At 57.7% G+C, this 22,814-nt stretch overlaps 1 protein-coding gene across 13 annotated transcripts in view; it reads left to right on the top strand.

Annotated features, from left to right (window-relative positions):
• The window catches only part of Hdac4 (histone deacetylase 4), a 239,497-nt gene that overhangs the window by 59,928 nt on the left and 156,755 nt on the right, over nucleotides 1-22,814 (top strand). For 2 of the 13 annotated variants that reach the window (XM_078018368.1, XM_078018365.1), the window contains exon 1: nucleotides 12,778-12,859. The exons of 6 other annotated variants lie outside the window; for them this stretch is intronic. In XM_078018368.1, the coding sequence (XP_077874494.1) occupies nucleotides 12,844-12,859 (16 nt within the window). In that variant the 5' untranslated portion in view covers nucleotides 12,778-12,843. Of the gene's footprint in view, nucleotides 1-1,498; nucleotides 1,601-12,777; nucleotides 12,860-22,814 lie in introns of those variants that run through there. 5 more of the 13 variants (XM_078018369.1, XM_078018367.1, XM_078018366.1 and 2 more) reach the window with 3 other exon arrangements.

The following is a 22,814-nucleotide window of genomic DNA, read 5'->3' as shown; positions in this document are numbered from 1 at the left end:
GCTGGGCTGGTGGCTCTGTTTCTGGACAGAGATCTTGTGTGGTCTGGTGCTGGCAGTCTGCTCTCTCTGGACCAGGCCTTTGTGGCTAGCCCTAGGGACTGACCCATGTGTCCCACCCTGGTCTCCTCCTTCTAGAGCTCCAGCCGACGTGTGTACCCTTCCAGCCCTGCCCTTTCCCTGTCACCCGTGTCCTTCTGTGTGTCCCCAGGTGACTGCAGGGTGTTCTGTGTGGAGCGCTCGTCTCTTGGGCTCTGTGGCTTGGCTGTGTAACCTGTTCACAGTCTTACATCTGCACGTTCGGCCTGGGTCCCTTCCAGCTCTGGCCAGCACTGGCATCACTGAGGACCACTGGCACACAGTTCCTCCAGAGAAGGCGTGGGCTGTCACACCCCCTGGCAGGTGGGAGGCTGAGGAGCAGAGGGCTGGGGAGCCAGCTGGGCTTCACGGTACTGAGTGACAGACCTCTGAAGGACCCTGCTGTCCCTTTTCCTTCCTTTTGTGCAGTGCTGGGTGGCACCCAAGGCTTTGTGTATGTGAAGGCAAGTGCTCGACCCTCAGCCCTTTATTTAACTTGAGACAGGCTCTTTCAGAGTTGCCCAGGCTAGCCTTGAATTGTGACCCTCCTGACTCAGCCTCACGAGTGGCTGGGACCCAGGTGTGTGCGCTGCCTGGCTCTGCTGTCTCTCCATGCATGTCCCTCATGTCCATTCTGTGACCAGTGCTGATCTTCTGGGGTAGATGTCCTTCCTAACCTGACTTCCACTCCTTATGATCTTTCTGGGGAGTACCGGGGATTGAACCCAGGGCCACTTGACCACTGAGCCACATCCCCAGCCCTATCTTATATTTTATTTAGAGACAGGGTCTCACTGAGTTGCTTAGTGCCTTGCTTTTGCTGAGGCTGGCTTTGAACTCGAGATCCTTCTGTCAGCCTCCCAAGTCACTGGGATTACTGGCATGTGCCACTGTGCCCTGCTCCTCGTGATTTTTGATTGTGACTTTTTGCCTGTATTTTTACGGACAGTTTCAGGGTCAATAAATAACCATGTTCTTCCACAGATGGTTTGGGCTTGCTTCTGCCCATTCCCTGGGGGCCCTGAGATACAACTTTGGGTGCACCTGCCAGGGTCGCAGCTCAGGTCTCATGGGCTGTCTGAGTTCTTCCCTAGATCAGTGCTAGGTGACGGTGGCTAAGAATCCCCAGGGGCATCTTCTTTCTTGCTGTGCCCCGTTTTGTCCATTATCAGGCCTGGGGGGAGCTGCAATCTGGCTTCCTGTCCATGCTCACAAAGACCCAGCAAGTGGTCTGGAGAGGCAGTGCCCAGGCTGGGCTCCAGCTCCCCCTGGCTCTGCGCCCCAGCTCTCCCTGCCTGGAACATCTGCCCTCCCAGGCTGTCCTTGCTGGCCTGCTCGTGCCGCTCTGCAGGGGACCATCTGAGGCGGAGTCAGCCTGCTGCCCGGCACAGAGGCCCTCTCCTCCTGGCTTCAGTCACCAGTCTGTTAGGCAGCTTTCTTGTGAGGCTCTCTGCTGGTTTCACAAGAAGCAAACGTTCTCTGAGAATGACCGGGCAGAGCCTGGGTGTTCTGGGGCATGGAGATGGTGAGTTAAGTGACATTTCCAACTGTCACTGCCCTCCTGGTAGTGTCCTGTTGAGGCTCTGGGCAGGGCAGCCCACTCTGACTTGGAGAAGGCCCGAGCAGCTGCCCAGGCATTGTTCTGGCCAGGGGTGGAGCCATTGATGGTCATGGTCCTCTCTGGGGTCTCTGTTCCCCATCTGCTCCTGGGGTGTGACTCGTCCCCGCCGTGCGGGCACGTCACCAGCTTACTTGCTGTGGGCTTTGCTGCTGTCTCCACAGAGCACACTTCAGATGTGCTGTGAGCACAAACGGAAGGCTGCCTGCGGCTGGCGTCTTGTGCTGATGCCCGGAGACGGCGGGTGATGGAACTTCCCTTCTCTGGACCTTCCCCAGGGAGGTGTGTGGGCATGGGTCAGCCAAGGAGTGTCCTCAGCCTCCATGCCCCATGTGTGGGCCAGGCACCTTGGCTCCTTACCCTCAGGCCTCCCATTGGCATGTGCCTGGGGGGGCTGGAGCATTGCCTCGAGAGGGGAGCTGGGGGTCGTCAGGCTTCTGCCGTCCTCCCTGGGCCTGCTGCCCTGGTCCTGGCTTCTGCGGAAGCCTCTGTCCATTTTGCAGGCATGTCTGCAGGAACAGAGCACTGGCCCCACGTCCTGTTCTCTCATCCTTGTTGAAGCGCATTTGAAGGCAAATGCTCGAGAGGGCTGCCACAGAAAACCCTAGCTTCACGCCTGCGGAACCGTGGCAGGAACACCACGGCCCCTGTTCCGTGTACAGTGGACAAGTTTGTTGAGCTGGATATGTGAGGAAAAGAGCCACGGCTCTCCTCTGCAGCCTGGAGCAGCTCCTTTTTCCTAAGAAAGCCGTGTGTCACAGGCGCGATTGGCTTGGGGGGTCGGGCAGCAGGAGCTCCTCTGCAGTCTGAGGTCTGGCTTTGGCGTCCTCTCCAGCAGTTGAGGGAGAGGGCTGCGTGGACTGTGCGTGTGTCCCTTGAGACTCCTCATCTGGTGAGCTGCCCTGGGAACCCAGCTCCTGGGCTGCCTCAGGTGCTGCGTGGAGTGCAGTACCTCCCGCTGTGGTGACACTTCCTTCTTGTCTGCCCCCCCTGGTGGACTGGGGACCTGCACCAAGGCCCCCGGTGAAGGTGCATAGAGGACAGGTTTACCCTGTGGTGTGGGCAGGGCCCTGGTTCCCAGCTCCTGCCCAGGGTAGCATTCCTGCTCTGCCCGCCTCCAGGTGGGCACGGGCGCGTCTGGGTGCCTTTGATGGTGATGACTGCATGTGGTCCCTGAAGCTCCTCATGTCTGCACCGAGGTTATTGGTTGAGGTTATTGGTTGTGGTTCTTTCTTGTCGCGCTCATTGAGACTGGAGCGGACTGTCGTTCCCTGTCTGCCTTCTCTGTGTCCATTCACTACTGAGTGACTGCAGATTCTCTCCTCCTGGAGGGGCTCGTAGGTCAGCTGTCTGAGCTCCTCACTTCCCTGGGAGGCCCAGAACTGTTCCTTGGCTGCCATGGCGAAGCGACTCAGCTCAGGGCTGTCAGGTGAAGCAGGCATCTCAGTGTGATTTTACACCTACGGAGGAGCCTTCACGTGGCAGTTTTGTTTAAGAATTTAGTTCAAAATGTGCTTTTAAATATTTGAAGGGAAACTTGAGCTGGGCATGGTGGTACATGCCTGTGATCCCAGCGACTTGGGAGGCTGAAGCAGGAGGTTGGTAGCTTTAGCAACTTAGTGAGTCCTTGTCTCCAAAAGAAAAAGGGCTGGGCATGTGGGTTCAGTCCCCAGCGCCCAAACAAACAACAAAAGGAAACTCAAAGTCGGCTAAGATGTCGAGGCCCCTGTGTAACTCTGGAGGGCCAGGCTATCTATCTTTTCCTGTGGAAGGTCGCAGGGTTCTCTCTTCTGCTCTTCACCTGTGACAGGGACTTCGATTCCAATAGTCCTCAGCATGTGGTGTCACTTTTATTCGTGTTTTCGTTGTTAACTCTGTGGTGTGCCCTCAGGCTTTCACGTGTCCCAGGTATTGGGAAAGCAGGGCTAAGTGTGTGTTCAGTGATCAAGGCATCAACACTAGGGAAGAACTCATCATCTGCCGTGGCCTTGACACCTGCTACCCGATATGTCGGCCTGCACCAGGTGCCTCCTGTATCAGGAAGGCTGCACGCACCAGCTGGGTGGTTCTGATCCAGGCATGCAGAGCAGGTGAGGCCGGGCCGTTCACGCAGTCCCAGTGCTGTGGAGTCCCCGTGCTGTGGAGACTGTACAACGGGACAGGTGCTGCTTGCCCTGCCAGATCCGGAGACGCGAGTCTGTCTGTCATCCCAAACTGTGTGACTGTCAGAAGATGTGGATGAGCATAACGGGCGTCCCACGCAGAGGTGATCGTGGGAGGGGGCCCCCCCTGGGTGGCTCTTTGATGAACATGTGGTGTTCAGTGCCCTGCCCTCATTCCTGCGTGGACCTGCCAGAGCCAGCTTCCTGGCTGGCCTGAAGTGACGGGTGCAGCTGAGGAGCCCTCCAGGCCCAGGGCCTTGGGAACCTGGCTGTGGCCTCAGGCCCGCTCTAGCCAGTGTTCTCCAGCAGGGCTGCTGGGCGCTGCCTTCTTACCTCTGTCTGGAGGCGCTCTTGGGCCCCAGGGGAAGATGCCTGGTCTTTGCAGGAGTGCTTGGGACTGGGGCAGGAGGGCCCTTCTACCTGGGGGTTGACCTGGGGCACTGAGGAGGGAGGAAGTAGCGTGAGAGAGAGGCAGGCGGTCCTGTCCCCTCCTGGCAGCCACCTGAGGGGCTGGATCGAAGCCTTCCCAGCCCACTTTCCAGCTCCTGCTGTGGTGGGTCACGGGGTTTCAATAGGGCTCTGGCCCTCTGAGGCTGGCCGTGCCCCTGAGGAGTAGGTTCCTCTTTTCTAATTTGCCTTTGGGGACTTTCCCCTTTTCCTCAGGACCACTTTGTGCTGCACACTCCTGAAGGCGGCCCAGGGGGTCCCTGGCAGTGTGCGTGGAGCCACAGGTCACCAGGCTGGACAGCGGCAGGCATCGGCCACTGTGTGCAGGCATCCCCCAGCAGGTTTGTTGGCGGGAGGCGGCTCTCACTCCACAGACGGCTTGCACAGAGCGAGGGGGACACGGAGGGGGACACGGCTAGTCAGGCTGCGCGGGGCCTGGCAGTTCCCTCATGTGTGCCTCTTAGAGGAGGCCCCTGCCCTCGGCAGCCTGGCCTCCCTTCCCTGTGCCCTTCTTAGAGCAGCAGGAGGACAAAGAGCACGGCTGTCCCCTGGAAGAGCCAGATGAGGAGAGTGAGACTCTAATGAAGGGACATTTTCAAAAGCCTCTCACCACTCTGAGGGACGTCGCTATCCTAGTGGAGCTGTGATCTGGTTCCTAGCCCATGTGGGCTCCTGCGCCCAGCCCTGCGCCCTCCTGCCCCCTGCGTTTGCTCTTGTGTGTGTGTGGGGGTCTTCTCAGTTGGCGTCAGGGCCCTGGGCTTCTGCTGTGGCCTCTGTTTGCTGACCCTTTGCGTCATGATCATTGCACGTTAGGGGTAGGGCAGAGAAGGGGCAGCTTCCCTCCATCCTGCGTCTGCCTGCAGTCCCCACCCTCTGCCTGTGGGGCTCAAGGTGGACAGAGGGTGGGGCCTTCTCGGGCCCTGGCTCCTGCCCTCCCTTGGACATTACCCTCTTAAAGACTCACTGTGCAGCCTCTGTTGTGTGGGACCAGTTTTCTTCCTCCTCTGCAGTGTCCCTGCATCTGGTCCTGGAGGAGAGAGCGAGCTCAGTGTGCTCCCACCAGTGCTGCCCTCTGGTGTGAGTGCCACGCTCTGTGGAGCCCTGCACCAAGCCTGGAGGAGAAACACATGGCGGCTTCGGCCCCGCCTGTGGCCTGATGGTTTCCCACTCACCGAATCATGGATCTGTGAATTAGCAAGAAGTTCTACCTTCTCACCTCTCTGCTGGGTCAGAGCTGTACATCCCAGGGCTGAATGGCTGGTGTCCCCGACCACTTGCCCAGCAAGACTTCCTGTGGTTCGTGGTTGACCCTGAGCACCTGCTGGACGGCGGCCCCTCTGGGGTTTGACCAGCCAGAGGGTGACCCCCCCCCTTGACCACAGAGGAAGGCTTGTGCAGTAAGGCCCTGGAGAAACGGCCTGGGGCTGCCCTGGCCAACCTCCTCCTGCCCAGGGGAGACCCAAGAGCCCCTCGTTGGAGGGAGCAGCACTCAGAGCCTGCTCTCGGGCCCCTGGCTGCCCTAGAGCCTGCGGCCTCCCCAGATACACCCGAGGAGAGGAGGGGAGGGTGGGTGGCCGGGTATTCTGGGGACCAGGCGTGGAGAGCTGTGGGGATGCTGGGCAGCAGGGCCCGGCCCTCGGTGGAGAGCAGTCAACTTGGGTCTCACACAGCCCCAGCTGGCACCACTCTTCATGTCCTGTCTCTGGTCCTGCAGTGGCCCGTGGCTGTCTCCTTCCCTCACACTTCAAGGCCTTTCTCCAGGAGCAGGAAACATAAATGTGGGACAGAAATAGCTCACGTGTGAATGGCAGCCAGGAATGAAGAGGAGGGGAGGGCCACTTGAGCAGCAGGCCACAGAGGCCTCTGCTGCCCGCGGCTCTGACTGGGAGTGCTGTGGCCTCAGCCCATTGGGCTTGGTGAACGTTCCTGCCCTGAATTAAGCAGTGTTTGGGGTGCGCTTTGTGACTCGTGGCCAAGACTCTTGAGGCAGTCCCCGTGTCCTCTGCCCCTTGTGTAGCGTGACAGCATGGGTATGAGAAACCCGACGTCCGGCGGACAGCGGACTCCCCCCAGCAAGCGCCAGCAGAGCACGGCAGTGCAGCACGCGCCGTGGAAGGGCGGCTCTGGCAGAGGGATGCCGACTCGGCATGACCCTGGTTCTGCGCTCCTGCAGGCTCTTCTGCGCTGTCGTGGCCGCACGGTGTCGTTGTTCTGCATGCCCAGCTCCTCGTCTAGTAGCCACCAGGGCGTCCTTGCTTGGCCTCTGTGCCCCCTCACCACATGCAGTGTGCCCCTGAAGGGCTTCAGTCTAAGAACGAAGGGCCAGGGAGTGGGGACATGTGCAGCTTATGACCTCTCTGCTCCATGTCCAGACCTGTGAAGGTGCTGGTCACTGCCAGTAGGTGTCCAGAGCCAGCAGACCCAGGATGTCTGCGCTAGCTGGCTTCCTGTGCTGAGGCTGCGCTGCCCCTGCCTTGGCTACTTGAAGGCTGGCACAGGTCTGGGCCTTCTGAGATGGGAACAGCTAAGGAGGTGGCCGGGGGAGGACTGGCTCCTGAGCTCTCCAAAGCCTCATGCAAGCCCTGACTTCTTCCTAGGAGAGAGTGTTGCCAGGCCCCTGCAGGCCATCTTGCTGTCTGGCAACCCACCTGGGTGGGGAGGATGACAGCAGTAGCGTGGGGCTGCTTCCTGGTGCCCTTTCCCAGCAGTCCCCCAAACGCACCTACAAAGCAGGTACTCTTGTGTTCCCCCTTCCCAACAAGGAACGGAGGCCCAGAGAGGGAGAAGGCCCTCTCCCGGGCTTCCGCCAGGCAGAACCTCTGCCGGGCTGGGCTGTCTTGTGCTCCTCCCAGCTCGTTCTCTGTGGCCACTGGCTCAGGGTGGATGACGGTGCGTTGTTGGGTGTCTGCTCCTGGGTTGTGAGTTCAGTTGGGGGCGAGCCTCAGAAGCGAGTCAGGGACCCTGAGGCTGACGAGGCGTGATGCTGGCCAGGTGTGCAGCAGCGTCCCTGGAGAGACCTGGAGTACACACGTCTTCGCTCCTGCCTGCTCTGGGGTGGGGCGCCCCACGGTGTTTGTGCAGACCAAGAGTGGTGGTCAGAAAGTTTGCTGAACCAGCAGAACCCCTCCTAGAAACCCTCTGCACTTCTGCTGCTCAGAAAAGCACATTTAGTAGGGTCATGTGTGGAAGGCCTGCCTTCAGCAGCACCAGCACCATCACGGGCCAGGTGTGAGCATGTGTTGTTTCAGAGACCACGTAGCGGAGGCTGGGATAGGGGGCCTTTCTGACACTGACACTGGCTCTCCAGGGACCTGGGCACAGTTCCCTGGGAGTCCTGGGCAGAGGATGACCACGATCCTTGGAGCCTATGCTGCCCCTGGGCATTGCTCCCAGAGCTCTGCTTCTGAACAATGTCATGTTTCCAGGCTCTCATCGGGCGTCCAGGGTGGAGAGAAAGTGCAGAGCCTGAGCAGGAAGGTCCTGGTGGAGTGTTGAAGGCCAGAGTTTAGGAAGGTGTGCGGTGGCCGAGCTGCCCATCCTGGCTGAGGCCCTGGGGCCCTGCTGCCCACCCTGTTCTTGGATCAGGGTGTGAGCTCCACTGGGGAGGTAGAGGCCAGGGGGTCCGACCTTCTGTGCACACTTCTAGATGTCCCCATGCATCCTGAAGCCCCTTCCAGAAGATTCTTTCAATGAATTGTCTTGGCCTGGCCTGGTGCAGGTGGGTGGGAAGTGAGGCTGGGGTGGCCCGTTAGTTGGCCAGGCTAACTGGGTGGGTCTGGCCTCAGTTCTTATACTGGTGCTCCAACTCCATCTCCAGTAATCCCCATGGGCTCTGTGCCAGAGGGCCTGGGGGGCCTGCTGCTGGGCAGGTGTCCCCTGGCTTGTTCAAGAGAAGAGCATCTTTTGCAGCCTTTGTTTGGTGTCTTGACCAGGAAGGGAGGAGACTGGAAGGCTTAGTTCAGGGTCAGGTGTCCATCACACGTTGCCGCAGTCTCAGCAAATGGAGCATGGCTGGGTGGTCTGAGTGCCACTGTCTGCCAAGGCCACGTCCTCAGGTGTAGCCACTGACCTGCTAGACCTGGAGTTCCTCAGCTGAGCTTTTGCTGCTTCCAAGTTTATGAGAAGGTGAAAATTGATAGGAAAACAAGTGGAGACCTGATCTGTTCAGAAAGATGGCTTCCCAGGAAGGAGTTGGGGTCTCCTGAATGCAGATCTGTCAGGGATGTCCAGTAGCAGACCCTCAAGGTGGTGGAGTTCTCTGAGATCATCAGTCGCCAAAAAAATGACTTAAATACATCGATTGTCGTACCTTAGCCAGGCAGTGTGGCATGTGTGTTGTAAGAATGGCCTCAGCCTTGGGGACACGGGACATCCAGTCACTTGCAGTACTAGTCGCTCTGCCTTCCTCTGTGTCTGCTGCCTGTGTTGCGATTGGATGTTTCCGTTGTGGACCATGAGGGCAGTGCCCCTTGCTCTCCAGGGAGCTCAGGGGCTGGCAGTTGGAGGCATGTGTGCAAGTCCCCCTGTGCAGCTGGGTGTGGACCTGAAGTAATCAGCTTTATTGTCCACTGGTCTAGAGATGGCTGAATGACGTTAGGCACTCAGTGAAACTGCTGCGTGAGCGTAAATCATCTGAGACTGATTGAACACTAAACTCCATTCTTACTCTTTCTACAAATCTGGAAACTTTTAGAACTTGTTTAGCCCTCATTTTAATATTGTTCATGCAGAAATAGTGTCGTTTTTTATGCAAGACCAGAAAAGAAAAAAAGAAGGAGAGAAACATTGGACCCCCCTTCCATCTTTCCTATCTGGCCCTGGAATGGCCTTTACAAAGGAAGGGCGCCTGGCCACCCAGCGTGCATTGCGTGGTGCCTGGAGGGTGTCTTCACCCTGTAGAGAACGGGCACTCCCCAGTGAAGACCTGCAGGTGCTAGGGGTTCTGGCCTGACCAGGACTGGCGGGCCAAGCAGAAGAATGGAAATGTCCCTGGTGCTGCTCAGAGCGCAGAGAGGACAGCGAGCTCCCCCTGAAGCTTGCCACCATACCTGCCACTTGTTCATCCCTTTCACAGACTGGACTGCCCACCCAGGGGACACTGACCGCCAAGTCGGACAGCGTGCCTGTGTCCATGCTACTCAAGCAGATGTAGCATTTCGTCTCGTCCCTGGAGCTGCCGCGGCTGTGTCTGAGAGCCAGCTCCTGTCTGGCTGCACAAAAGCACTGTGCTCCCCGTCTGATGGGGCCGGGGCTTCTGGGCCTGAGGACCTCACCACATGCTCTTGGCAGGGTCATGGGGGCTGCTGCCAAGACCTTGGACTTGAAGGCGTTTCGTTTTCATATGTATATATTTTTGCTAACTAGAAAGTACCACGCAGCATCCTGCTCCTGTTTGACAGTCAGTGTCTGCCATGTGCTGTCCCCAGTCTCTATTAATAAGTGGATAAAGCATTTTTTGCAGCGTCTGCTCTGTGGCACAGGGGTGACGGCTTTGTTGAGCGCCTCCGGCTCCAGTGGCCTGGCAGAGGTGACTCTGACATCCATGTAGTTTTTCCCATTTGAGGTCCCTTTGCAAGTGAAGTTTTTGCAGGCTCAGGCTCGGACAAGAAGATTTCAAGAGGAGACAGAGCTGAACTTGCCTATAATTCCAGCTTCTCGGCGGCTGAGACAGGACAATCATGTGTTCAAGTCCAGTTTCAGCAACTTAGCAAGACTCTGTCTCAAAAATTTGAAAAGGGCTGGTTTTGAATGGTGGTTGAATGCTTGCCCAGCATGTGCAAGGTCCTAGTTCAATCCCCAGTACTGCAAGAAGTTTATAGGGACTTCAGCAATTTGTTTGCACACTGAGTTTTTAGGCTGTTCTTGCATCTGTTGTGTTCTACGTGCTGTCCTCACGGGAACTCGGAGGTAAGCAGGGCTGTGCGGTTCATCTGCTGTTTGAGACTGTTAGTAATGCAGGCACTGCACACCACCACCTGGCATCATCGTGCATATGCTGTGCTCTGTGTTTGGAGGACTTATCTCGTTTAATCTTTGCAACCTGTAATAAAAGTATCCGCAGTGGGTTCCGCGAGTTGCTTCTGCCACCTGGGCACACACTGTGTGGCCCCCAGCTGCGGGCGTGGTTCTCTTGTTGCGCTCAGCCCCATTCTACATGGAGGCCAAGCGACGGGTCCAAGGTCCACAGTGCCAGGTGGGGAAGGTGCTCCTGGGCCATGGGCTGACCCTAGAGTGTCTTCCGGGGCCAGGGACTCGCACAGGCCTGGAGGTGGCTCTCCCTGAAGGTCCAGGCGCACTACAAGGATGCAGCTCCATGCTGCTCTCTAGGGGAGGAGGCGGCCTTTATCACTGTGGGTTGCAGTTCCAGTGAGCAGTTCCTGCGGACAACCCGCATGGCCTTCAAGGCCAACTTAAACTGAGGAAAAGAGCTGAAACTGTTAGGAAGACAAGAGGATTTCAAGAGGGGAGAGAGCTGGACACCACGGTGGGGGCCAGCTGCGCGTCTCTGGTGTTCGTGGCTGCTGGACATAGCCTCTGTTGGTTCCCAGTCACCCCCACAGGTCACACGGGTGCCGGGTGGAAATGCTTCCCTCCGTGGTGAAGAGAGGAGGTGGCGTTCGCTGGACACAGAGCGGCAGGAATGAGCCCACTTCAGTTGTCACTCCCTCGGCTCCCGGGGCCCTGGGCGTGAGGAGCCAGGCGTGAGGTGGGCCAGGACAGCACGGCGTCTGGGGCCTGAGACTGGGCCTGGGCTTCTGTGCCACTTGCACACTCTGCCCACTCTGAGTGAACCTTGCATATGCCAGAGTGAGGCTGTGAGGGCCACGGCCCCAGGCAATGGGTCTGATGGACTGTATGCAAACTACTGGGCAGTGCCCAGGCCTGTCCCTTCCCTGCCTGAGCCAGTCGTGGCTTCCTGTCCTCTGCATGGGGAAGGTCAGACTCTGTGCCCAGACACTCTTTAGCCTCTCGGGGGTGAGGCCCAGCTCGTGAGGCCTGGGAGGAGTGGGTAGGCACGGTGCGCTTTTCCCATGGGTGCCTTTAAGGAGCCTCTGGGGAGCGGAGGCCCAGCACTTCAGCAGGGGCACTGGACTCCACCCAACGTCACTGAAGTACATGGGTCCTCCACCGTGTAACTGAGAAGAGGGAAGGAGCCCAGGAGAAGTCTGGCCGAGGGTGGGTGTGCCTTCCCTGGGGACGCTGTCCTCCCCCTCTCCCGTGGCTGGCTGAGTCTCATTCGAGGAAGGCAGAGTCGCCCTCCCTCACCAGGTCTCCACAGAAGGCCTCCCTCTCTGCTCCATTTTCCCGGCTTGGCCCTGTGAGACTCACTCATCATTTCTAATCTGAATAGCCAGAGGAATTTGTTGCCAGTTTGCCTTGCCCTCGATCTTGAAGTGAATATGCAGAAATGTCCTGGAACCTGGATTTGATGCTTCCTTTTGGCCCCGTTAGTTCCTCACAAAGGGTCACACGTTCCTCTGGGGACGCTGTCCTCCAAGTGGGCAGAGTCCTTGGCTTTCCGAGGGAAGCCGTAGGAGGCACGGTGTCCTGTCTGCGCTGGTGTGCCACGGCCTTCGTGTCCCTCGCTGATTTGGCGAGTTGTCTGTTTGTGACCTCATCAGCGGTTGTTTTCCTGGATTAGGGAATTATTCCTGATCCCATGGTGAGGACACAGAACCTAGAAAAGATTGGTGGCCTCGCTTGTGTGCATAGCCTCCTGGCCCCAGTGCAGCAGGGCTCTGACAGTTCAGTGTGTTCAGACTCATTGGAGGCCACACCACAGTGTGTGGCATTGGACCACCAGTCTTCTCCATGAAGAAGCGGGCAGCAGCAGTGCGAGTCCCAGGCCTACCTGGTCTCACCGCGGGTTGCCTGCCCAGGCTATGGCTCTCCTGGCAGTGGGGATGGCTCCCCGGGGCCACCCGGCACGAAGAACTTCTGGAGTGGTGGTAAACACCTGCCCTGTGGCACCTCCAGCCTTGTAATGCTTCTGACGGTGACTGCTGTGACACACTTTTCAAAACAGCACAGACAGAGAGGAGATGCCCCTTCCCAAGGTGCTGTGGCTGGAAGTGAAGGAGGGGAGGTGGCCATTCTCAAGGCTGTGCCTGCTGCTGCTGCCTGCACTGCCCTGTTGACAGGCCTCCCCATCAGACAGGACAGGTGTTCAGGACTCTGTTGCTGTCTGGGGCCCAGAGGAGAGTCAGAGTGTGTCCTTCTAGACCAGAGGAGAGAGCAGCATTGAGCAGAGGCTCTGGCCCAGGGCATCTCTCAGGGACCTCTTGGAATGGTAGGGCACCAGGGTGGAATGGTGGTCTGAGCAGGAGGAGCTTCCTGCTGTTCTCGTCCCCTTCTGCAGTTGTGGAAAAGGCCAGTGGGAGACTCGGTGTTCACCACTCCCCGGGAGAGGAAGGTGCACTGTGTCCACAGGTGTTTTCTTTCCTTTCCCACAGGAAAGCTCAACTCTGCCTCACCTGCTTCTGTCCAGTGAGGTTGGGAGGTTTTATTCTGCTCATCTGGAGAAGAGGAACAGGCACTGGGATGCAGAGATGGCTTTGTAAGAAGCGGAGCCTCCTTGGCCCTTCCACCCAGAGCTCTCTTGAAGATGGGCTTGACCGCAGTCATGCTGCCCTTCAGGGGAGAGCTGGCCAGGATGGCTGTTCCACACTTCCCAAGAAGTGCCGGTGCACTGTGGACTGAGTTAGACATGTGGCTAGCGGCTACCTGCAGTGCAGCAGGCGCCAGGCTGAGGGTCTGCAGGGCCTTCACGCATGCGCTTGGATGTCCAAGGCTTAATCCCTTTGAACATATTGCTGGGATGGAAACCAGTGCCGCTTAGCCCCGAGTGGGAGCGCCTCTCCAGCTGGAGGGCTGCGTTGATCTCGCGAGTCCATGCCCTTGTCAGGGTTGAGTGGGAGACGGCAGCTTGGTTCTGGGGGAGAAGGGCGGGCTGACTTGTTCTGGGGGCTCATGGAAGAAGCAGAAGTGGCTCAGTGGCGCTGGCGAAAGGCATGTGCAGGGCATCTTCCTGGGGACGGTGTCTCATCTTCGGCACGCCTCCCTATAGCCCAGGTCTGTCCTCTGCTCAGTCACCATCAGCATCCCTACAGGATTTCAGCTGTGTCCCCTTGCAAGTTGGGCTTCTGTTGCATGCTGGGGAGCATGGCAGGACCCTACGCCAGGTCTATCCTCAGCTCTTCTCCCTCAGGGGTGCTCCTTGGTTGCTGTGGACACTGCTGGGTTGCTCAGCACTTGCGTGAACGTTGGCATTGCCCTGTTAAACTGAGTACCAGCAGGTGTGCATGGCAGTGTCCCGCTAGGCCTCCTCGCTCGAGCCTTTGTTCCGGTGGTCATGCCCAAGTGCCTGAGTCTACAAAGGGACTAGTGTGTCTGCTGGTTCAGGACGTCAGGTAGACCGGGGCGCTCTCGCCCAGGCGGCAGCACCAAGCACCCCTGTGCTGAAGTACCTTTGTGGGTGGCAACCTTCCTGCTGTTACAAGGACCAACTGATGGTCCTGTTGTACAGGCGCCCCGCACCACATTGTTCACCAGTGTCGGCCTTTGGAGTGTGGAGTGTGGGAGCGGAGTCGAGGGGGTGGGCACCCCACGCGGGCACCCCACCCAGTCCTGAGCACGTGAAGCAACAGGTGGGGTGTGGCAGAGAAGGGACGCTTCCTGACAGTCCATTTTTGAGGAAACGGGGCTGTTCCTGGGGAAGTTCCCAACGGAGCCTCAGCTCTGACGTGTTAAGATGTGGTAGGGTCCTGGGTACATGCGGTTCAGCCATGGCCCATGACTTCCCGAGTGGCAGGGTCTCTGCTCTTGTTGCTCACACGCCTCTGACCACCTGGGAGAAGCCTGTGATGGCATTGTCCTCAGAGGGAGTGGTGGACACTGGATGGGATCCCCGTGGAGTGCTTGGCTCTCCTCAGTGATGAGGGCCACTGTGAGGACTGGCACTTCAGGACATCTTAAATTTCAGGTGCCCAGGGTCCCTCCTGGATGTGGAGGCTGCAGCATGTGGGGTTCTTCACTGCATACATATCAGGTTTGCATGCATCTTCTCTCTTCTCCCTGTGATGCCCAGGGGTCTGCCAACCTCTGAGAAGCCACAGCTCCGACAGGGAGCCAGGTTGGCTGGGAGCTGCGTTCCACCTGTCTGTCTGCCGCAGGGGTGCCCAGACAGTGCACCCCTGAGATGCTTCCATCCAGATGTCTGGCTGAGGGTTGCCTGGTGGTGTTCTGCACACTCACCCACACACTCACACTCACGCTCACCCACACACTCACGAACACTCACCTGTCGTCCTCACCGAGGGGACCCCGGGCACTCCCCTGTGGCCGCTTCCTCCCTGTCGTGCCTCAGCGCCTTTGCATGCCTGCCTTGGGGTGGAGTGCAGCAGAAGCACAGCCCGGGAGAGTCCTGGCTGAGTCTGAAGAACGTCTTGTGCCTGGAACTTTGGTTTTCACTTTTTTTCCTGTTTGTTAAAGAATTAGGAAGTGATGAGCGCAGTTTGTGGCCCCTGGCAGGGCAGGGCTGTGTGGGGAAGCTGCTGCGTGCAGCTTCCTCAGCTCACGGTGGGTGGGGCGCAGGAGGGCTGTCCGTCACAAGCTGTCCCCACCTTTGTTTAAGGACACCACAGCCTGGCAAGTTTCCACAGGGGCTCAGGCCACATAGCCGGTGACCCACAGGGCCCAGACTGGAGCTCCACACCCTGCCTCAACCCTGTGCTGACAACAGCTCTGGTTCCTGTCCTGGGTAGGGCCAAGCTGACTGTGACCTTCAGGATGGGTGGGCAGGGGTGGCCACACCCACTGCTCCTGGCGAGAGGGTTGGGGGCTCCGTTCCCCTGCCTTGTCCTCAGCCACTCTTTCCATCAGGGCTTATGCTAGAAACTCAGGGGGCCCAGAGGGTATCAAAACCCCTCCTCTTGGTGTCCAGATGCCCCCCCTGTGTCCCTGAATGGCCCGTACAGTAAGTAGCATGAAGTTCAGTTCCTGTTTGCTCTTTCATGGGAAGATGAAGGGAAATGGGCCTTTGGTGTTTTTTCTCTTGGGTCCAGGACCACCCAAGGCTGCCTTGGCGGTGGAGTGAGGCAGAAGCACCAGCTGCCTCCGTCCCCGTCACTTGAGATAGGAAGGTCGGGGAGCTTCCGGGCCACTGCTTCCAGCACTGTCTGCCTCAGGTAGTCGTGGGAGCGGGTATGGCCTCTAGTCCAACGCTGTCTGAATTAATTGCTACCAGGCTGAGGGGAGGTGACTCCCAGCCCCCTTGGCCACACTGCCACATAGGTCCACCCTAGGAAAGGCCCCACTGGGCAGTACTGCCTTGGTTTGTGACTTTGTGACTTAGCGTCAGGGAAGAAGAACAGAAATGAGCAGATGACAGTTTCTCTTAAATGCCAGCCAGCATTGTGACCCTGATCTGCAAGGCCCTGGAACAATGGAGGCCACGAGAAATGCCATGGGATGACCTTTAGAATCAAGGCACTGCTGCGCAGCTGGCCCTCTGCACCTGAAGAAGTGAGACTGTGACCCGGAGTGCCCGCCCGGGTGAGGGCCTTGCAGGATGGGGCTGTGCGTGTCTCCTCACTGCTGCCAGGCAGAGTCCACCCTGCAGGATGTCAGACTCTTATTCATGGTCAGGTGATAGTGTGCCCAGGGCAGGGCCCGGCATGCCCTGTGAGTGCACACGTGCACATGTGTGCTTTGAGAGTGATGGCCAACTGTGTGGGCAGAGTGCTTAGGCCCACGGCTGCGGGTCAGCCTGCACACGCCTGTGTTGGGTTCAGCCCATTTCCTACTGGGCAGCCTCATCTGCAGAATGGGGCCATGCCGTCTTTAGATCTCTGTGGCCTTTGTGGGGTTGAAGAGTCACCTGTAGGTGACCTTGCTGCTGGTCATGGCTAACTGCTGGCTCTGGTCTTGTGGAGGGCGGGAGCCGCAGTGCCCTGCCAGAAGCTTCTGTAAAAGCAGTGCCTGTCCCACAGAGTCGGGAGGGTGGAGGGGCTGGAAAGGTGTTGCATCATGAGGAGCTGATCATGCTGTTGGGAAGACAGTGCCACAGAGGAGACACTGCAGCCTGCTTCCCTGGGCTGTGTGCGTGTGGACCTGGTGGCCAGCCGTTCTGCTGTGGTGGGTTCTGGTGGGACGCTGTATTTAGAAATGAGGTTCAGCAGGATCAGCAGAGGAGAGAGAAAGCCTGTGGGCAGCAGGGACACGGGAGGCAAGCCCTGGTGTAGCAGAGGCCGCCTTTGACCTAGCTGGGGTGCGTGGCTCCCCCTCGATACCAGGCAGCACTCTTTTATTTTGGGACATTTGAAAAAGAATGCCACCTGTGAAGGTGGGGGAAGTCCCTCCCTGTCCTGGCTCCCTGAGGTCCCCGTTGAACATTTTGGTTCGCTGGTCTTGCTGGTGGTGACACAGCTTTCTTCCTCCTGAGCTGGAGCCAGCTGTTTTGCCCTCTCCCCGTCAGCTGGCCCTGGTCACCGCTTTGAAAGCAGGTGGATGGGAGAAGGCTTTGGGGTGTGTCCTGCAGGTCTGGCCTCAGCCTGTGGGAGCGCCACTGGCAGGCCTTCTCTGGCTCCTTTGCTGGCTTCCCTTGAGTGGAAACGGGCCTGAGAGGGCTGCAGCCCTGTTGACAGTTGACCATGGTCACCAGTGTGGCCTCGCGTGACACCGGGGAGAGCCACATTGCTGTCTCACTGTTGAGGAAAGGGAGGCTGTGGGGAGCCGGCCTTCTGCTGAGGCCCAGGCCAGGCAGGCAGCCTCCCTGCCCCCAGCTCCTGCTGCCCCCAGTGTTGTCCTCCCCTGGCCCTGCCAGGTGGACTCTGGAGTGCCCTGCTTTCTCCACCACAGTCCTCCCTTCCTGGAAGAGAGAGCCCAGGGAACCTGCCTCGGGCGGGCGGAACTCTGCTTTTCTCCACCCTCAGCTCTCAGTAGTTCCCTAAGTACAGCAGTTTTCTCTGCTCTTTTCCTGTGCCCACAGCCACCATCACCTCTGCACTAGAAGTTTGAGTGGGCTCCAGTCTGGCCCACAGCTTCCAGAAGCCCTGCCCCATGATGGGCACACTGCACGTGTCCCCCAGCGGCCCCTCAGCCCTGCCTACTGGTGGTCTGGACACACACTTGTACTTCAGTGTCAGTGTGACCGTGACCCGGTGCTGCGCTGTGTGTTGAAGCCAACTGTTGGGTTGTGTCCGCGGCTGTCCTAGGACAGGCTGGGGGCCAAGGTGGGGTACGTGGCCCACCTTTCTCTAGTAAATTTGCTTTCCTTTTTACTAGCTGCAAGCAGATAATTGGAAGTCTTGCGTTGGTTTGTGGAGGGTCTCAGCTGTGCCCAGCAGACCCCGTTGTGTGTGTTCTCCAGTAAAGAGGCTTCCTGGGGAGGAAGGGGCCAGTGCTGCCCTGGGGTTGCGCAGCCCCTAGCGCAGCCTGCCTCTGGAGGGCCCCATGGGCCTGGGCTGCTCAGTATGGGGCATGGTGGGCTGGGTGCAGTGGCTGCATGGCCTAGGGAGGTGCCCCTAGGCTGGACCCCACACTCCTCTCTGCATCCCTTTTGGTGCTGACTCCTAAGCCCCTCAGCATCCTGAGCACCTCACCTTCAGGTGGCGGGACTGACTCTCCCTGATGCTTGCTCTCATCAGGCCCTGGCCCTGCTGAGGGGGGTTTCTCCCCCTTTGTACAGGGGTCAGGTACTTCTTTTTTTTTTTTTTTTTTTTAAAGAGAGAGAGAATGAATGAGAGAGAGAGAATTTTAATATTTATTTTTTTTAGTTTTCGGCGACACAGCATCTTTGTTTGTATGTGGTGCTGAGGATCGAACCGGGCTGCAGGCATGCCAGGCGAGCGCTACAGCTTGAGCCACATCCCCAGCCCCAGGGTCAGGTACTTCTGAAATGGGATTTTCTGAGTCACCAGGTTTTTTTGCAAGATGTTTAAAATTCTTCACCCAGAAGCTGGGGAGGGGGCTGGTCCTGGCCCAGCCTTTGTTGGGGGAAGCTCCTAGGATTCAGAAGGCAATTACACGTTAATGCTCTGGAGGCCTCAGCATGGAGAGGCCAGCTGGGCTGTCTAAAAGGCCTTTCAGTGTATTGTTTCAAGGAATCCATGCGGGGGGGGGGGGGGGGCTCCTGGGCCCACACCAGGCTCTCTGGGAAAAGCACTTCTGAGGAAGGGCTGGGCTGGAGCAGGGGCTGGAGTGGGTGCCTGGAGGGAGACTGCTTCTTGGTGGGCTGCGGACGGTGGCTCTGGGAGCTGGCAGCGGCCATCCACAGACCTGCAGGCCTGGCAGGCATTTCTAGGCCAATTCTTCAGGGACAGTTAGTTGCATTTTTCTTTTTTAAAGTAAAACTATATCTAATTGAATTTACTGTTCATCACTGGGATGGAAACTGAAACTCAATGTCCTTCCCACTGAAGGACCTCAACAGGGTTTTGCATGATGCTGTTGGGTGCCTTTTCCCGCACAGCTTTTGGTCCCTTGTAATTTCTTTTGGGTTATATAACAGGGACAGTCACTCAAAATGATGTGAAAGATGGCCTTCTAGTCCCTGGTAGTTTATATCCATCCTATGCCCTCTTTCAAAATCAGAAAAAAGGAGTAGATGAATATGTTCTGCTGGTCCTGAAGCTGGTGCTTGTGGACATTGGGGGTGTTCCTAAGCCACACACTTCAGCCTCACCAGGACTCTGGATTGAGTGCCAGGGGACCCTTTCCTGGAATCAGGAGATGCCTTTTCAGTATGGGTTGGGGGTCTGTTCTTTGCAGACCCTGAGCACCTGCTTGCTGTGGTCCTGGGCTCTGCGCGTGGCTCTGTCACTGTCCGCGTGCCCCTCGGGTTCCTTTGGCTTCGGGATGGCAGTGTTGACAGGATCGCGTTCTCGCTGCAGAAGCTCTCCAAGGCCTTGAGTCATCCATCCACCAAACAACAGCTGCTGGCCTGCAGCGCAGCCATCGAGAGCACTTATTTACTGCCTGGCCCACTGACCGGACCCCAGGAGGGCCTGTGCTCCTGGTACATCCCTGCACCCAGCAGGCACCCTGGTTCCTGGGGCACCCTGTGCTCCTAGTGGGTGCCCCACTTCCACTGCCATGGTGGTAGCTCCACCGTGGAACACAGAGTGCTTGTTGCCTGCTCAGGTGGGCCTTTGTCCTGCTGGCAGTGTCCTGCCCAGGGACCCATGGCCAGGCTGCAGACAGAGGGCTGAGGGGCAGGAGCATCGGACTCAGCACAAAGGCTTGTTCCTAGGAGGGTGCACTCTGTGCCTGGGTGGGCAGGGCTCTGTGGGCCAGGTGCTGCTGGACATTTGTAATCTCTTTAAGATCTCAAAACTGCACGGACTTGGAGAACAAAACAGAGAGCACCCACACAGATAGCTCCAGTGCTGGCCGCTGCCAACGAGGACTTCCAAGTAGAAATTAACCTAAATCAGAAAGGTGGCTGCTCCTGCGTTAATTGCAAGTTGTCTCTGAAGCTGTTTTGGTCCTCCGGGCTGGCAGCAGGCTGGCTGTGGGCCTCCCATGGATGACTGCACGTTGGCACCCAAAAGCCTGAATTCCAGAAAGTGGGGGGTTGGACTTGGTGGTTTCCTAAAAGCCATCAATCTTTAGGTGACCTGATGAAGTTTCTTCTCAAAATCCCACTCCTGGCCTCTGGGGGCAGGAGACCCTCTCCATCCCCACCTGACTCTTCAGCACAGGGGATATAAACAAACCCCTGTCTATTTTCAGCACGCTGGTTGGTGTGTCAGCTGGGGCTTGCATGCGTTGGTGGCAAAGCTGTCCCTGGCCCTGCACTGGCCCTGGCAAGCAATGATGACTCCTACATCCTCCTCTTGAGGGGATTCCTGGTTTTCTTGTGACCCCCCAGCCCTGAACTAGGTGTCAGTGGCGTGGGGACCCCCAGCAGCCAAGGCTTCGGGGATGCCCAGGAACGGTGAGGTGGGGCACCCAGTCACAATGGTGTGGATACTCAAGAGCAACGCTCACTGTTACTGCTAAAAGACACTTCTCTGTGTGTTTAGGGGAGGGAGAAGTGGTAACCTAAAGATCCTGGGACCTTCCAGTGTCACTAAGAGAGGGGTTTGGAGGGACAGGGAATTTGGACATGAACAGCAGGCTGCGCGCCAGGAACGCAAGCAGACCTGCATGTGCACCAGGTGCATCCTGGTCCCACACCTCAAACTCAGTCCCTTGTACAACAGGGACAGTCACTCAAGATGAGGTGAAAGATGGACTTCTGGTCCCTGATAGTTGACATCCATCCTACCCCCACTTCCGCTGGTCCAGCAGCTAGTGACTGTGGACATTTGGGGTGTTCCTGAGCCACACGTTGTTAGCCTCACCCAGGAATCTGGCTTGAGTGCCAGGGGTGGTTTGCTAGATGGCTGCCCTCGTCGTCCATCACGGGAGCAGAGGGGTCCTCAGCTGAAGACTTTACCCATCAGGACTGATGGAACACAGGGCTCAGGAGGCATGAAACCAAGAAGGAAGGGAAAGCCCCGGGAAGGGGCTGCCCACCTCCACTGCAGGTGCACCCCCCAGGATGGCCATGCTTCCCCGGGGACTTTCAAACAGAAACCCTGCAGCAACCTCCTGGGGCCCTGATGTGGCATGTGTACACGGTGACGTGACACCTGGGGGTGCCCATAATATAGCCTTGTGGGAAGCTCCTCCTCCTTTTTTTTTTTTTTTTAAGTTAGTTAGACACAGTGTTTTTATCTTGTTCATATATATTTCTGTGGTGCTGTGCTCGAACCCGGAGCCTGACTGTGCGAGGCGAGCTCTCTGCCACTGAGCCCAGCGCAGCCCTCCTTTCTCTGTATAGGGAGGGAATTAACTGGGACTGGCCACCATGTGAGAGTTTGATAACACGGAGGACATCAGCTCTCCTTTGGGAAGTAAATATGGAGTGCAGTACAGTAAAAATTGTGGGTTTAGTTTTAAATTAAGAGAGTTGAGCAGACTTTTTCTGGTTAATGTTAGGGGACTTTCGGTAAAGCTGATAAACTCCACATTTGTCCTGACTCTTGGTGACTTCCTATTTGGAGTGATCTTTTCCATAGTAGATAGGGCCCTGTTTATCTTATTCTCTCTTTGCCTAAATCTAAAGGGTGAGTGAAGATTTTGATGCTTTTCTGAAATTTAGGAAGTAGTTCCCTCTTCCAAGGATGTCCTTGGAGGGTGCTGAGGGCACAAACTTGATGCAGGCTTGTGTTCTGCGTGGGGATGAGGGGCACAGGGCAGGGGTGGTTGTGGACAGAGCCATCCTGCTGGCCCAGCCTGGGAGGCCCGGGGTGGGTCCTGCGGGCGCCCTGGGAACCCCGAGTGCTCTGCCCTGCAGTCTGGGCTCTCCTCCCCAGGACAGGACGCGTGAAGGAGAGGCTCTTGTCCTGTGTTCTTGGCACAGTGCCGGGTGCCCTCACAGGGCAGACCCAGGGCCAGCTGGCAGGAATATCTTGACTTACCGGGCGCAGCACAGGGGCCCTGGTGTCCAGGCAGGACCCAGCAGGCTCTGGTGCTCAGAAGGGCACTGACATCAGGTTCATAAAAGTAGCCTATGGAATCCCGTCTGAAGAAAGCCATCCCTGATAAAAATCCCCTCAAGAGCCACATGTAAGTGCTCGGCTTTCTCTTTCGGGGCTCCAGCGACATTCAGCTGCCTGCTGTTTGGGAATCCCACAGCTCTGTGCCCCAGGGCCTTGGTCCTGGCTGCCCCCTCTTCCTGGAACCCCTTCCTCCTGGTTCTGTGGACTCACCCCCTCAGCTCAGCCAGAGTCACCAGACAGCCCATCCCCACAGCAGCCTCCGTCGCCCCTCTGCCACCACTTTCCCCTGGGTACCACTCCTGAGCTCAGGGCTCAACCTCCCAGGAGGAGCAGGGCTCAATCTAGACCTCAGCTGCTAGCACGGCGCTGCTGTGTGTGTGTGTGTGTGTGTGTGTGTGTAGAGAGCGCCACAGTGTGTGTCAGACCCTCCAGATGGCAGGCTGTGTTGGGAAATTGCATGCTTCTGCATGGTGACGGAAACTGGCTGGGTCTTGGAGTCACCTGTGCACTGTGGACACTTCTGGGACATCGATGCTCAGTATTACTTGGTTTCAGACGAATGTCAATCTTCCTTACACAGGACAACTGAACCCCAAGCTCTTGCAGGAGGACCCAGTGTCCTTCTTCACCCTGAGATTTCAGTGTTTGGGGCTGGAGGAGGCAGGTAGCAGCCCTCTGTGTCCCTGCCTTGCCCTTTGGAGGGACCTGTGAGCGCAGATGAGTCATGTTTACCAGGAATCCTCGATGCATCCCGAGCGCTGTGCCAGAGCTGCTTGGTGAATGTAGACACATTCTTGAGGATTTTAACATGGAGGAGGTTTGGGACAACACGGGCCCTAAGGGCTGAGGCCCGCTGTCTTTAACCCAGCCTTGCAGAGTACAGGCTCACCCACACTGAAGTGCTCCCTGGCTCTTGGGTCACTGGCATAGTTACAAATGAGAGAATATAAAACAAAAATTTCC

Source organism: Ictidomys tridecemlineatus, chromosome 7, assembly GCF_052094955.1.
Source record: "Ictidomys tridecemlineatus isolate mIctTri1 chromosome 7, mIctTri1.hap1, whole genome shotgun sequence".
In the NCBI taxonomy this organism is placed as follows: Eukaryota; Metazoa; Chordata; class Mammalia; order Rodentia; family Sciuridae; genus Ictidomys; species Ictidomys tridecemlineatus.
The sequence above is the reverse complement of the archived record's forward strand: the minus strand, read 5'-3'. Positions and strand labels throughout refer to the sequence as shown.